We start from the raw sequence: 16,866 nt of genomic DNA on the forward strand, positions 1-16,866 counted from the left end.
CTGTATTTCTCCTGTAGTGGAATGGATGCCCTCAATGTGTAATCTTTGTGGCTTATTTGCATATTGTTCTTGATATCCTTGTCATTATACACTCACTAGCATGTGCTGCATCATATGCTATTTTGTCCATTGTGCAGCCACACTGTCTATGTCTTTCAGTCATCTACACTCTGTTCCCTGCCAGTACGCATGATAATTTGCCCAGTGCAGGGTGCTGACTCTGTGCAAATCTCAAACTAATTGTGTATGGCATTGTCATACTTTCCTTTAAGGATTTTCTTGCAGATACTAGTCTTTAGACCCACTGCATCACTTACACTTATCATATTATCTAGGGCTGTTCTTTCCAAAGGAAAATTATATTTTTAGATTACATATTAACAATGTCAAGAAAAAGTGAAGTTCACTCTTACTTGATATCCTGAACAATATAATACTAGTTAATTATTAATCGCTTCCTGTTATCTCATGTCTTTGAAGCACAGAGTGCATTGTGGGTGAAGTACAAGGTGCATTGTGGGTGAAGCACAGGGTGCATTGTGGGTCATTGCAGAAGTTAGTATTGAGCTGAATATCAGTGTGAAAAAAATTGCTAAAAGCAAATAGATGATTTTTAAGAAAGCAATTTAAAAAAATGTTTGCAAGAAGCAGTCTCCCCTCCATCTTCCATGGAGGGGAACTATACCCTCAACCCTCCACAACTGCAAGTATACTAACTGTGAAGTCGGTGAACCTCCGAAGGTACAGAAATACTTTCTTATTCCAATGTGCTGCAACCTAGAAGTTAGCATAGTTACCATATACAAAGAGACTGGATCCATGTTAAACATTTAACAGTGAGCACACAAAAGGTATGCTGACAAAATACAGGTGTGTGTGTGTGTGTGTGTGTGTGTGTGTATGTGTGTGTGTGCGTACTCTAATTCTGAACCATTTTACTTTTACCCTTATGAAAATAAGCTTGACTATATGCATCTTTTTTTTCACCACCCCAAACTTAATGTATAGTAAGTGATGGAACCTGTGTTATCCCTTCTTTAATTAAATATTTAAAATCTATAAATGTCATTATATTGGTGTAGAATGTGCAGTTCTTGGTATGGTCAAATAAAGGAATGGTTAATTTCCCAGATTAATATGCATGTGTCTAAATGTAGCCCTTAAACTCAGGCCAGAGTGCATTTTTCTCTCTCAAGTATCAAACCTCCTGATTTGTGTATGAAAAATGCAAGAGGATGGATGGACAGACTTCACTGTGAAAACCCTGTGTGACAGTAGCAAGTTTGTGACTTTTTTTCCACTGTACTGAGCAGCAATGCAGGGCTAAAAAGAATATGGAATTAACTCAGTCAGTGACCTATAGAGATTACATTAGTGATGTAGGAGAAAAAATACATATTTTAATAACTGTCAACTTCACACTTTCTACATTCTGCTGAACTGGATTCTACTCTAATAAGAGTGAAAAATATTTATTATTTAGAATGATTCCAAGTTATAAAAACTCTGTTTCTGGTTTTCCAGATATCTGTACAGAAATCCTGGTTTCTTGGATGTGAATTTCCAATGTCTGCTTGTGCCTGTGTATGTATGCTTGAGAGAGAGAGAGAGAGAGAGAGACAGAGAGAGAGAGAGAGAGAGAGAGAGAGCCAGCAGAGAGTGTGTGTGCATGAGGGTGTGCTTGCTTTCAGGTCTTCATTATCTTATCAAGCTGCTGAATCCAGGAACTATTCTCTCCCCATTTCTTGTGCTTGGAATTCATCACCGAGATGCATGCCTTCCTGCTTGACATTTGTGGTGAAACCTTCAAAATCTCCTCTTCTTGCAAACTGAAAATCTAAAATGGAAATGTAAGCAAAAAGGAGAATAAAAACACAAGGCACTGAAGACACGGCTGGCAATGGATAGCTCCACTGCAATTAACTGGGATCTATAGCTACTAGCTGCTATAACAGACACCTAGATTGTTCTTCATTTACATTTTTCATTTTACCTTTTTTCTTCTAATAATCAGTCCTTTCAGGATGGATGCTTTCTATCTGGACATTTGCAACCTGCTCTGCAGGACAAAGTGGTATTATTTTTGATAGCTGAGATCTAAGCGGGGAGCACCATCAAGCATTCAGAGTCCTAGCTGCACAATGAAGCCCCTTCGAAGACATTCAGGTTTTCTTCAGAGGTTAAAGGAATATACCTGTTAAATTCATATTTTCATCGGAAGACGGGAAACCAAGCAGCACTTTCATTTTTTTTCCATGGTTCCTACAAAAGTTCCTATCAGCACACTTTTTTCTAATAATGTTTTATTTTAAAGATCCTCAGTGAAACCTGTATAGAAAGAAATTTGTTTAGACTTTTAATCTTTGCTACTTGTGGATCTGGCAATAACCAAGTGCAAAGAAAGAAGGGCTTTGCTTAATTACAACACATTACAGTGCTTTTCTTTTGGGGTATTATTTTTTTTAACCTTTTGCATATAAACAGTCATTCACATGGTTTGTTGACTGGAACTAGATTCTGACAAAAAAGCTTATTAAGTTGCATTTTTCGAGTTGCCGGTATTAGCCCAATATTCACAACCATGTGCAGGTGCTCTTCAAATCTTGCTCGAAGAAAGCTCTTTGCTCCTTAAAAGAGCCCATTTCTCTGCCGCTGTTATATGCACTACGTTTTGCCGCGTGACCCAATGAGTAGAGGAGCGACCTTGCAACGCAGGACTACTTTCCTCATCTCACTAACCCTAGTAAAACTTGAGGCTGTAAGCGATGATGGCCAGCGGGAGAAAACTTGCGGAGAGGATGAAGGCTCTGTGGGCCCTGGCGAAGCCATTCGCATCACATGCCAGGAATTTAAGGAAAAGGAGGATGCTTCTGTCTCTGAAGGTGGGGTAGACAATGGGCATGTTAGCCCACAGCGAGAAGATGTGGTAAACCAGCAGGATGTTCAGGATGGTTTCACCAATGAAGTCATCAACCACCAAGTTAAAGAACAGAAGCATCAAAGGGGAACGCGAGGCACAGCAAAAAAGGGAAGTAATACACATATTCTGCAGAGAGCTATGGCAATGCAATGTGATGAAAGCACTTTTCTGCCTTCTGAATTTATGGACACAAATGAGCCTTATTCAAATTCTACTAGCACTAGTCCAGTGTCAGACTCTGGAAACCAAGGAAGTATCCATGAGGCTCAGAGAGGCCAGTTACAAACTGGAGTAGAAAAAATACAAAGCACTTTAGCCCCAGAGCAAGGCCTAGCAGTCTTAACTGATAAGAACCTTACAGATGAATCTCAGCATGAAGAGGCTGTGAGTACAGCAGTGGTACAGGCCTTAAATAGCCAGTCTGAGAAACTTTCACCATCTTTCTGCCTAGTGCGAGGCCAACACAATGTCGACCATGCTGGTGCTGCTGAACGGTGCCAACCACAGTTACTAGGCAGCCAGAGTTCTGATGCACCGCCAATTCAGAAACCTGGGGCACGAGAAATCAAGAAGCTAGCAAGTCCAAAATCTCTAGAAAAAGGAGGTAGTAAGTTTCAGACTGGTGGCAAGTTTGCAGAGAGAGGTGTCAGGACTCTGAAACTTAGTAGCAATAAGCCATTTAAAATAGAGACAACAAAAACACTGGAAAGGAAGGAAAAGGGGATAAAAGGCACAAATCGCTTATCTTGGCATGAGAGTGAGGTAAAGTCCAAGTCACGGCTGGGGGTAAAAAGTAGCCCACGGATAGAAAGCACAAAGGGACCAGGGGACACTCCAAAACTAAGAACGCACTTATCAGTTTCTCACAAAAGTCTACAAAAGGGCAAAAGCAAAACATTAGACAACAGTGACCTGCACATCTTTGTAGAAGATGTGAAATTTGTACAGGATGGCAGTGGGTCAGAGAAAATTAGGCCTTCCACACGGGATCGGAAAATGCTTAAGTTTATTAGTGGAATTTTTACCAAAAGTACAGCCTCAACACTGTCCCCTGCCCCTACCTCTGGATTAAGTCAAAGAGAATTTGGCTATGAAGAGCGCTCAGGTGAGCATATTGTATTGTATTGTATTTTACTGCACTCTGTTGTATGCACAGTAGATACATGTATACCATTAGCAGTGTATAAATCAGTCAAGTAGTACGATCGAGTAACAGTTTATTTCAGTAGAGTAAAACTACTAATTGCTATAAACAGATTTAGCATTTTAACTTAGGTTTCATTAAGAAAAAATTAAATTACTATGGTAGATCAAGCAGTAATAATTGGAATGTAGTTTTATGTGAAAGTCAAGCAAACATCCTCTAAATTACCTATTAATAAGGTACAATATGGAATGTTTGAAATGCGTAATTAGTTGAAGTGAAATGAGACATCTCTCACCACAAAATATCTTTTTATGCCTGTCTCTTGACACAAAACTACTTTTTATGCCTACCCTTGCTAAGTGTAACTTCTGTACTTTATAGTTCAATTGTATTGACATGATAGATGCTCTAGTAGTGTGGAAGCATACAGTCTGCTGTGATATGAGTGAGCTGTTATTCAGCAGTAGCCAAGGTGTTGGTATCAGATGGGCTGCTTTGGTAAGGGACGAATGAGTAGTAGAACTATTGGTTCATCTTTATAAAGGGGAAAGGGGTGTCCTATATGATGCAGTGATTCTCCCTAGTGGGTGTTGGAAAGTAACAGTGGGTGTTATAGCAGAAGACGGCAGGATGGACCATATTACACATAAAATATGTAGATATGGAAACTCCTGCCCTGGGTTTAGGCCACTGAATTGCCCATTGCCCTTATGTGGATATGAAAGAGTGGATGGAGCTTGAAAGAAAAAGCAAAATCCCTTACGCAGAGTGAGGGCCCTTTTTGACAGGTGTCTAACTCAAGAACAGATGACATATGATATGAAGTAGTCTGGGTTTCTCCCAGCCTGTAATCTGCAAGTGCTGTGATCCAAAATTTAGAAGTGGCAAGTGATATAAATGAGGTACAATGTGACAGGTACAACAATCTGTTTGTTATGAAGTCTTTGTCCTGTACAGACTTGGTGGCTAGTGTGCGTGTGTATGTGTGTGTGTGTGTGTGTGTGTGTGTGTGTGTGTGTGTGTGTATGTGTGTGTGTGTGTGTGTATGTCTGTCTGTCTCTAAATAAATTTATTGCAAACTATTATTTTGCCTGTAGTGCCATTTTTCATGGTGGGAATGATAGCCATCTTATTTGGAAGCATTCTGAACCCACAGATTATGCCAGGTCATGGAGGGCACATTTTCTTGAACACATGCAGGATCACATATGGGGGCAGTACATCACATCTCCAGCCAGTAGGTACTTTATAGGAATCTGTAGTACATGTACACATGCATGTGTATGTGCCAGCATGACAGCCCATAATGGAGAGCGTGAAACAGGTGAGAATCCTAAATGGGGAAGCAAAGCTTAGTTTTTGCAGGCCTTATGATACCTACTGGCCAGAGTGACAACCCTGCTGCTGAAGTCAAAGGGTGAAATAACCCAAGTCTCTAATGAGACGGTCAACAACACTTAGAAGGGCAGACAGCTAGACAAATAGGGTAACACTTAAATGTCTGACACTAGCATATGGATAACTGTTAGGGTAGCACAAGGTGCATGGCCTGATATGGGTTTGGGTACCTCAGTAATGTAAGACCACTCTTACAATACTTGTGAGTTTGTTAGTGACATCAGCATATTAATTACTGAACTTGAGTTCCAATTTCTTTAGGCAGTTTTACCATTTTTCTGTACACACTGAGTTCTTAGTATGAAACATTTCAGAGAGCAGGAATGTGTCATGCAAACACAAAAGTGGGTGAAGGCTCCAACAAGGGAAGTCTACATTCAGTCAGTAACATAATTTGCTTTTTTTTTCATGTGTTGCTTCTTTTAGCCCTACAGACTCAGGACTGCACAGTGAAATACATTTTGACTAAACAGTCTCACAAGCCATCTGCTTTTAGAGGGCAAAACTAGTGGGAATCTAAGCTAACTGCAGCTCTTTTTCAGCAGCCGTGCGCAAAGGAATAGATTTCTTTTTGTGATTTCTTTTTTTTTGTGTTTAAAAGGATGCACATTCATGTTTAACAGCTAATTCTGAGATGTCTACCTTTGAGCAACTGAACAAGAATGCAGTTAAGAGAAACAGAAGCATATAAAATACCAGTTTTTCTTTTGTCACTAACAAAGTCACAAGTATTGTAAGAGTGGTCTTACGTTACAGGAGTACCCAAACCTGCACCAGGCCCTGTACCTTGGACTACCTTTACAGTTATGTATATGACAGTGTCAGATAGAACACTGAATACTCCATGCCGTTGCTAAAAAAGCCGTAAGAAACTGTAGGTGCTAGGAATGCTGTAATACAGTGTAGTCATAACTGTTGTATGTAAGGGTATTTCTCAGCAATGCAGTTTGGTACTTATCACCTGAATAAGCTATGCAGGAGATGCACTAATCATGCTTCAGAGGATGTCTACACAAAGGGGTGTATGATCAGCTCATAAACTTAGCTCACCTAGGTAAGGCCAAGAGGCATGTAATTCTTGGAAGACAGAAGGTAGGTGGTGTAGAATTTCTCATGATTAGGAATACTAGTGGCATTGCTTTCAGCTAAATCTCATAAACACTTAAAGCATCGCCTTTCATCAAGGAAAGATGTGTATTTTCTGCTTGTGTATTGTCAGTAGGTGAATATAATATAATAACGCACTCGTTCAAAAATTGTAGTGTCCATAAATTCTGTCTGTATTAATCTGACATAAAAACCTACAAATACCAAGAGGTAAATGTGATAGTGGGGAAGGCACATTTTTCAGACATGATTAAGTGCAAAGGTCAAAGAACGAGTGGGGAAGGCACATTTTTCAGACATGATTAAGTGCAAAGGGCAAAGAATAAGGTACAAAAGGAGTCATTTGGAATGTGAGGAAGCAGATTCATTGAAAGAGTGCAAGTTATTGAATGTAATGGGTAAGACAACAGCAGTAGGATTCAGACATTTATCAGATAAGCACAGGGGAAATCTGGCAACAAAATGGGGGATGGTGGTGATAGGAAGGTATGAAAGGTAACAAGATCAGTAAGAAATAGGTACAGTAATAAACGTGAGGGAACTGGCCTAGCCAGATGAGCTGAATGCCCATTACTTGATGATGGATTTGCTTTTCTGAGTAATTTTCATTAGGCCTTGCCCCTTGGCTATAGTTTGTGTTTTTACCCAGTGACAAGGATTTTGGCTTACTAAGTCATGATCAGCTTGCTTGGCGAGTAGGAAGTTGAAGCAACCAAAGGTCAACAACTTCTGTAGGCTTGTTTTTACAGCAAGAAGCCTGTTATAAAGATATCTTGATGCACAAAATTACAGGAAAAGAATCATTGTCTCAGAATCATACTTATCAACCAGCACTTAGAATTTTCACCTTTTAATGTACCTAAATGCATGCCAGTATTTACTTCTCTTCTTTGTTAGTACCATAGGCCCAGGACTGCTTCATTGTTATAGAAGTATTCCAGCAGTCCCTTTTAATGAAAAATTAATGATAATTTAAAGAAACTAGCACTTAGTTATAACCTGGGTTGAGTATACTGCACTATATTTTTTCGTTGTCCTGATCTATCCAAATTTCATATTGTTTGTGATTTTCCCTTGCTATACTAGTAAAAACCTAGGTTGCAACTTTTGTTTGCGTCAGTTCAGATTTTGCATCCTGCAGCTTAAACAGAGGGCACTGTTATTTATTTATTTATTTTTACTGTTTTGTTCCTGGGGTTACCTGTAGCTAAATTACTAAATACTAACAAATAAATACATTTTGGAGACGACTTAAAGGCCTTTGTCACCCTCATTATTTTCCGTCCTTATCGTTAGTAATATTGTGTGGTTTATTAGCCAATAACACAATATAAGCAATAGCAGATGTTAATTACTGGACACTGGCAGAAGTCCTGATGTAAAATAAAGTAGCCCAAGACTGTACTGTTTCTAATACTGTTGTTCACAACATTCATTAAACTGCAGAGCATTTCCTAGTAATGGCCTAGAACAATCATATAGCTTGTTTCAAAGTACAATATTCTTCTCTTAGAACATACTGACATTGACCAGAGGTGATATACAGCTGTTTTCATTTATAATTTTGTTCAGATAATAGTAAATCCTCATCCGACATCTTGGTTGTAGAACAATGCAGATCCAGGTACCAAATGCCGTCTATCTAACTAGACCGCTCAGCTTTCCTTTTCACCACTCCATGACACGTGTGTCATTTATTATTGTGCCACAGACAATGGCTAACCCATTTGGCAGTCCCTCCATGCCCATCTTGTAATAAGTGCTCAGCACTCTTCTGTTCAGAAATGCGCCATGCCACCCATTGAGTTTGCGAGGTATAAGCAGAACACATTAGTATATTTTGCCCAACCCACTTCCTGTTCATCTCCCTTATAGAAATTGAGCATTGAACTCGATGTAACAATCTTTTTCCACAGAACAGAATCAAGTGTTAATTCTCTGTATCACAGAAAATGCAGTGGCACACCATGTAATACTGAATGGTACCAAAGGTCAGTAAACACGAGATGGGCTTTATACAATAAGCACCAGGTGGAGATCTAGTGTGCCAAGACAGAGGCTACAGCAGTGAACCACTAAGGTACAGTGGCAGAAGGTATCAGCAGCAGACAAATACAAATGTTGTACTCGTTGTTAGAGTGCTTATCTGCTGTGGTAACACACCTCATTAGCCTTATTAACTGTGTTTCTCCCCTAAGATAAATGCCCCCATTTTACAGTATGTCTCATAGTTCTTTTTCATTAAGGTAACCAAAGGTTGCAGCTTTTCTGTTATCTGAATGTTGTTTTTTGTAATAGCAACTACTGTTATTTCTGTTGCATTGATTGTTGTCCTGAATTTTGCCTTTACTTCTGCTGTGCTATTGAACAGCCTTAGGCAGTTAATTCTGTGTCAGATGATGCAGCTGTTTAATAAATTTGTTATGATTTTAGGTGTTTCAGCTGTACTGCAATCTTGAAATTTCAATTTGGGCAATCCATTTTTTATGCCTGTTCAGGCTGGAAGTGTGAAGTTAGATAACAGAATCATTAGCACTACTGTACTAGGAAGACACCATTGACCACACAAGATGATAAAAGGAAACAACTACAGGTCACCCTGCTCATTAAGGGAAATGACCTTGTGGGACATAGTAACGAAGCATATTCAATACCCCAGTACACTTACTGTGTTTTTGAAGTATAGTACATCTTCCTTTCCTTGTTATCATCAAGCCAAATTAACATTATTTCTAGTCTGTAAACTTAAATGAATACAGAACAGTTGAAGACATACTGCTGAATGGGTTGCTTGTTGAAAGAGTCCTGCTCCAAAGTTTATTGGGTGTTTCACCAGGATCTTCCCTAGTGGTGTGCTATCTCCCATAATTTGCTAAAAGCCTAGCCTGTCACTGGACAAATTACTTTTAAGACTAGGTGCCAGAATGCCTAAATGCTGTAGGCCCTTGCTGCATGGTACTCATACACATTCTACTACAAACTCATTATGGCCTTATTTCCTCCTAAAAGTTTGAGTGTTTATCTTGGATGCATCATTCCTCTGTATTACTGGATTCATTTGATAATGATGACCTTTGGCTCACTACCATGGGCTTCACTCTACCAGTTTGCCTCAAATCGGGCATACTGCCTACTTCACCCCATCTTTTATTAATAAAGGCTTTTCTACAGTTAACATCATCTGCAATAAATGTGGGGAGAAGTCACCTGACATTACACTTAAGCTCTGGACCACTTATGGAATAAGAGTCAAACTGTAACCGATTCTTTACTACGCTTTACCAGCACTCAAAAAAATGCCTTCTCCGAAACTTCCCATTTGATCATAGTCAGGTTCATATGAATGTCCTTATTGAACCATCATTATCAGCCTTGAGGCTGCCTTTTGAGCATTAGAAGAGCCACAGTGACACAAGTCTTAATGACTGGAAACTAAAACTGAAACTGAAACTCAACAGCATTTCCCTCAAGACGCTTGTTTGTCTATGTTAACTGGCCTGAGAAGATAACCATCAGTCTTGAGAGATCCATCCTCTCACAGCTTAGAACCAACCCATCTACATTTGGCTAGTTTGTGTTATGCTGTACAACAGTTCTTCCTAAACCTTCTTAAGCCTTCTAAACCTTCCACACCTACTACTTATTGTGATTGGCATTTTTGTCATGTATCTATCTTAGTATATTGTACTGAATTTTATAATGGGCCATGGTGTGCTCTGGAATTAGGGCTAATCACCTGTTTTTATGTCGCTATGGTCAATACATTGTCACTTCTAGTAGTAGTATCCACTAACTACCATTAACAGACTAATTATTTTACAGTCATTATTTGCTTCAGCAATATTGGATTCTCTTATTAGCCTATGCTAATTTGTTTCATGCATTTGTTATGTTATAAACTCTATTTCTGTTATAGAGTTCAAATTTGCATCTTCAGCAGGAAAGAAAATGAGACCTATTAATTAAAAAAAGAAAAAAATGTTCCTATTTTTTAAATGACCAGCAGTAAGTTATTGTTTAAAGTAGTGGGAAGTATTTCTGCCTTTTTTATTCCCTTTCCTGCTTGACACTAAATGTGTATTGTTTCTGACCTCCAACTACTTGTCTGTCTCTGCTTTTATCTCATTCTACCCTACCTTCCTGCTATCTCTGCTCATCTACCACACTCTGTAAATTCCTCTTATTTTCTTTCTCGTCTAAGATCTCTGACCTCCTTGTTTATTCTGTTACGCAGCACTTCTCGTCACACTATGCACGTATCTTTCTTTGCTTTAAAACCTCTCAATCTTCTTCCCTTTTCATTCTCCTCACTGTGCCATTCATTGATCTGTCGTTCCTGCCCTGACTTTAAGCCATTAGTTTCTACTTCACTACGGGCCGTTTGCCACTAGTGACAGGCAATGCTAATCCACTCAAAGTCTGCTTTCTTGCCTACCTGATGAAGGACCAGATCAAGTACATCTGAAAGCTAACATTTTTGTAATTTGTTTATTTATTTATTTAGTATTAATTTTACTGACACAGAGTTTTTAGCTGTATTAGCATTTAACTTATTGTGTATGTTTTATAATAAATATAAAGTTTTGGATTCAATTTGAACTTCCAGGAGCCTTTTGTTCAGATTTTCTCTTTTTGTTTGCAGGTTCCTAGCAGTTGTGGCTCCTGAGTAGCCATCTGTTTGGTTTTATTACACATAAACCATCTTAAATTCTCACTTAATGGAAATATAGTAGAGCACAGATAGTATGTACAGGCTGTCACTAAAGTAATGCAACTAACATTCCTAGAAAAAGCAGTACCTCATTGCTTGGAGACCCTTTCCAAAAATAATGTATCCGTGATCAAATGGGACTGTGAACACAGTGATTTATCACCAACTCACTTATATCATTATCCAAAAATATGCAAAAATATAATAAAGACAATCGTTTTGTTCACACTGTGATATTCATCAGAACATTAGCACTCAGAATACAGACATCTTCTCACTCATTGAGAACTTAAACAGAAAATCTACAGAAGAACTAATCATAATTAAATGCTAAGAACTTTTCCAATTAAAGTGCTGGATTCCACTACTAGAATGATCACCTTAAACTTCATGCTCTGTTTTACAGAAACATGGCTAAAACCTCATATGCGGTATTGCAGAGACAGCTATTAATTACGTAGTTACTGTCAATATGTAAGGCAACCAGACCTGTCATTTTAGTGAGGAGGTTTGTGAAAGCAGTTTTTTTTTAATTGCTGATCTCTACCAACTTCGTTTGACCCTCTGACTTTCAGTATGTTTCTGGAACCCACCTCTCTCACAGTGCTCCTGCTATGGTAACTTACAGGTGATGCTATGACACCTCTTTCACACTAAGACTTCTGTTTTTTCACATAGTTACGATTGATTTTTCTCAGTCATACTTACTTTGCAGAGTTCTACCCAAATGTCTGTCTGGTTTTACTAAGGCAACAAATTCTTCACACTATATGTGAAACAGGAAGTTTTTGGCTCACGCAATGCATGTCATGTTCTGGGTTTAGTTTTACATGACAGTTATTTTTCAGCCACATGGTTCCCTAAGCAGTGTGTTTGTTATTTGATTGTTATGTGTGTTTATTTATATTTTACTTTTTACCCTGGTCTGCTTTTTTTTTAATATATCTTACTTTTTAATAAAGTTATTTAACATTGTGCTTTTAAACTGCATTTCCACTATACTCTGTATTATAGGATTCATGTTAGATTGCATCTATAATGTTATTTATTTATTTAGAGACCCACCCTATCATTTGTAATTTCCAAATTTTTCAGCTGCACTTCTCTTCTTAAATTACCTGCTAGATCTCTAGCTGAATTGTTCTTAAATGTAATATGCTTTTTTCTACTGTTCTTCTTCAGATACTCCTTCCATGTGTTACAGATCTTTTATATACAACATAATTAAACGTTAATTGACAATTTAAAAAATTGATTGACAATTTAAAGAAACAATGCCAAGTGACACTTCATATTCATCCTAAAAAGTATCAGAAAACCATTGTATTAACCATCATCCCTTTTTGAATTTTTACCTTTCTGAAAAATATATGAATAAATATAAAACCTTTACTTAAAAAAGGAATATTAAAAATACTAAAATAATACCATTTCAGCAATTTAAATAATGATACTTGTAAACAATAATCTTAAGGGCTATAGACCTAATCCTTCTAAATACCCTAACTGAAAAATTCACACTAAAGATGCTTTTTGTACTAAAACTGGTTTGACAGAAATATATTCGTTTAATCCAGGGGGTATGTTGGATTTTAACCTTAGTTGCCATTTTAATTCTTTATTAAGCAACATATTCTTTAAATCACCACCCCTGTATTGTTTCTAACTATGTCTATAATGCCAAATTTGTATCCACTAAACAACCTACAATGGATCGAATGTTTATATAAAACACTAGTCTCTTTCTTAGTTTTGACATCATAACAATGTTCGTATATCCTGTCTTTGAATGCCCTCTCCGTTTTACCCACATAATATGCGGGGCATCCATTACACCTAGCCAAATACACTAGCATCTTTGTGTTACAGTTACCTTTCCAGAATTTAACCAAACTACCAAGCCCATTTGCCAACTGTATATTATTCTCCCTCAGAATGTTAGAACATTGTTTACAACTACCACAGGGAACTGTAGCCTTTCCATCATAATTCTTTTGAGGTAAAGGTACCTCAAAAATTCTTTTAAAATTAAAACCTGTCCTAAAAGAAAAAGAAGGTCCTTGACCAATCATTTCAAACAATTCCTTGTTAGCCTTCAACATACTCCAATTGCTCCCTATTATTTGCATAAAAGGTTCAGAAAAACCATTATACTCTATTACACATGCCCTTTGATATTTATTAACAATTGCTGTTTTAGGGTTATAAAAACAATGTGTGGTAACATTATTGATATTATTATTATTTGCCCTATCTATCAATGGCTTACCTAAAAGTGATCTATATTTATGTCCCCAACCTCTATAAACTTCTTCCAATGCCTCATCAATCAGTGTATCAGGGTATCCCCTCTCAACAAACATAAGTTTCAGTTTCCTAAACTCATGTTCTAGGTCCTCATGCTCTGACGTCATACGGGCAATACGCACTGCCTGCCCTTTAATTAAGCTCCTTTTCATAAACATGGGATGATTACTAGAAAAATGTAAGTAACTATTACACCGTGTAGTCTTCCTATATATTTTGGACTTAAAACCATTTTTTAGTGTGTAATATAGTAGTGTCCAAATAATTAATAGCTATCTTATCCCATGTGTATGTAAATCTAAGAAAGGGGGTGCTGCTATTAATGTACTCAACAACATTTTTTACACAATCTTCCTCTCCTGCCCATAATATGAATATATATCATCCAAAAATTTAACATATAGATGAATATTCTTCATATAATCACTTTGAAATACAAATTTATTCTCCCATTCTAACATAACTAAGTTCACATAAACTGGTGTGCACGCTGCCCCCATTGCAACACCACTAATCTGCTGGTAATATTCACCCTGAAAGTGTATGTAATTATTATCCAGCACTACCTCCATCAATTCCAAAATTAGCTGAATTTGATCATAGGGCAAAGTAGATAGTTTATAAACACTGTCACTGAAATATTTAAACCCCTCAACTCTAGGTATACTAGTAAATAAATCAGTAACATTAATAGTAAGGAATCTCAAGTTTTCCTTCCAAACCTCATGGGTTAATTTACTCAAAAATTCCCAAGAATCTTTGATTAAATGATTAGTGTTTGTTACTATTTCCTTCATCCAATAATCTATAAATACTGCAATGGGATGTGTTTTTGAACCCTTAGCTGATACGATTGCCCTAAATGGAGGTTCCTTAATATTTTTATGAACTTTAGGTGTTCCAAAAATAATAGGAACTTTAGGATTCTGTTGTTTTAAAAAATATAATGTCTTCCCACTTATCCTATTTTCTAACACATACTCTTCCAGCAATGAATCAATCCGTCCATAAGCTATGTTGATCTCATTTTTAGAAACAGGAGAATATGTCTTGATATCCATCAAGATGTTTGTAATAACATTATTATATTCTTCCATACTGTACAAAATTACACCCCCTCCCTTATCTGGTTTCATAATACGTAATGAACTATCATTTTTTAATTCATTAAGCAGAACTCTTTCTTCCATGCTTAAATTATTTTGCCCTCTGTTTTTCTTATGAACACCATATGCCACATATAATTCATCAGTAACTTGTTTTTCAAAAGTCATGAGAACTGGATGAAGAGGGGGATTTATAGTACTACCCCTAGTAGGACCTAATTCACTTACACAATCTATTGCTTCATTATCTTTATTTTTATATAGCATAGCTAAATTAAGTTTCCTTAAATATAATTTCAGATCAACTAAAGCATGGGCAATGTCTCCTTCACTCGAAGACATGAATTTAAACCCTTTAGACAACAACACAAAATGTTCTTTTTTCAAAGTTATACCAATATAATTGTATATTTTGAACCCATTATACTCAGCCACTATACCATCTGTATCAGCCTCATAAGTTATTACACTCTCATTCAAACCCTTTCCCAACCCTTGTTGTTCTGGTATGGTGTTTGTGGGCGATGTTGGCCCGAATCCAAGTTGTACCTGTTCTTGTTGGCCAATCTCTCTGACCTTTTTGGAACATACAAGTTTTTTTGTTGGTCTGAAAAGGAATCAAGTTCATCCAACCCTCTATGAACTTCGTACCTAGTCCCTAGTTTTTTAAATTGTCAATTAACGTTTAATTATGTTGTATATAAAAGATCTGTAACACATGGAAGGAGTATCTGAAGAAGTCTTGTGGCTAAGACGAAAGCGCTAATGGTGGTTGCTCCTGTGATTTTATCGCATTAAAGTGGATTTATTGGTTTATGACTGTGGTACCTGGACATTTTATTCTACTTTTGTTGGATTTGTAAAGATATAAACATAATATTACATTCCCTAATTTGCATCATTTGACACTTTAGGCATTAAGAACATTTCTACACATAGAAGTTGTTTTATACCAGTCCTGAAGTTTAGCGATACGAGCATTCCGTAGTAGTTAAAATTGAAAATCTGAGTACTTTTTGTAATAATTAGTACTTTCTGTAATTCATTTCCTTTGTCTCTGCACAGTTTTTGAATGGATTTCTCTGTGCTGACACATAATTACAGGGCAGCCTGTTACAAGGGAGCTTCTTTTGCTGTGTAGCACCCCCTTTAGGTTGTGACAAAGTATTGAGGCATAGGAATTTTTTAGGATACATGGGTAATAGATATGGAAGTTACAAACTAAACCGTATTTCACTTACCTGAAATATAACTTCAGAAAATCTCAGGTGGCATAAAGCCAACAGGTAACTTGTTTGTGTTAGTGCATCACAGATTTTCCCTTGGGTAATAATTGGTCCAACACAGTATAACAAAAGAGCAAAAAAAGGAAGCAGTATCTACAGGTATGGCAGTATGGCTCTAAATCATTCCAATGAAATGTTTCTTCAGTTAAACTTTTGAACTGTACTGTCTTATTAATATAGCTGGGCATGTCTCTATCCAAAGAAATGACTATGTGTGAATGCTGAGGGTATATAATATATCACAGACATATACAATGTGCTCTGCAGGTTACAAAATGAATTCTCCTCCAATAGAATGACTCATAACATAATGAAGAATGTTTGATGAGAGAAACAGATCAAACAAAATATTTCTCGAAGGGGCAAAAAAAAAAAAAAGTCAACACCAAAATAAGCATTTCCATACCCCCTTATATATGTGTAGTGATGTATTTTTTATATATATATATATATATATATATATATATATATATATGCTATATGTATGGATCATATCTCTCAACTGTACAGATTTTCACAGAATGTCCATTTTTCGCCTTATATGTTCAGTCCGTAATTCATAAAATTGTGTTTTTTTGGCAAATTAGAGGCAAATAATTAAAGATTAAATTCAGAAAATAATGACAGACATTTGAGTTTCAGACTTCATAATTCTCAGAAAATTCATGCTAATTCAAAAACTATTTTTCTATCAACTTTCTAGGTTTGTAAGAGCAATATTTAAAAACTGTCCCTATTTTTGGGGCTTTGTCCCTCTTTCATATATATATTTATATTTCTCCAGATTAAGTGCTCTAAGAGTTTGAGAGGTATGATATGGATCCCTGTCAGAAACTGGACATTCATATTGTTCCAACCATATGAATTAAGAGTTTCTGAAAACT

General features: G+C 36.9%; 1 protein-coding gene across 2 annotated transcripts in view; it reads left to right on the forward strand.

The window, feature by feature from the left end:
- The first annotated feature begins 1,648 nt into the window (after positions 1 to 1,648).
- AGAP2 (ArfGAP with GTPase domain, ankyrin repeat and PH domain 2) overlaps positions 1,649 to 16,866 on the forward strand; it is an 823,589-nt gene continuing 808,371 nt past the window's right edge. For both annotated transcript variants that reach the window (XM_044083585.1, XM_044083586.1), the window contains exon 1: positions 1,649 to 4,025. In XM_044083585.1, coding sequence (XP_043939520.1) covers positions 2,660 to 4,025 — 1,366 coding nt within the window. In that variant the 5' untranslated portion in view covers positions 1,649 to 2,659. The remainder of the gene's footprint in view (positions 4,026 to 16,866) is intronic.

Source organism: Protopterus annectens, chromosome 9.part0, assembly GCF_019279795.1.
Source record: "Protopterus annectens isolate FY-2018-M chromosome 9.part0, PAN1.0, whole genome shotgun sequence".
Lineage (NCBI taxonomy): Eukaryota > Metazoa > Chordata > Ceratodontiformes > Protopteridae > Protopterus > Protopterus annectens.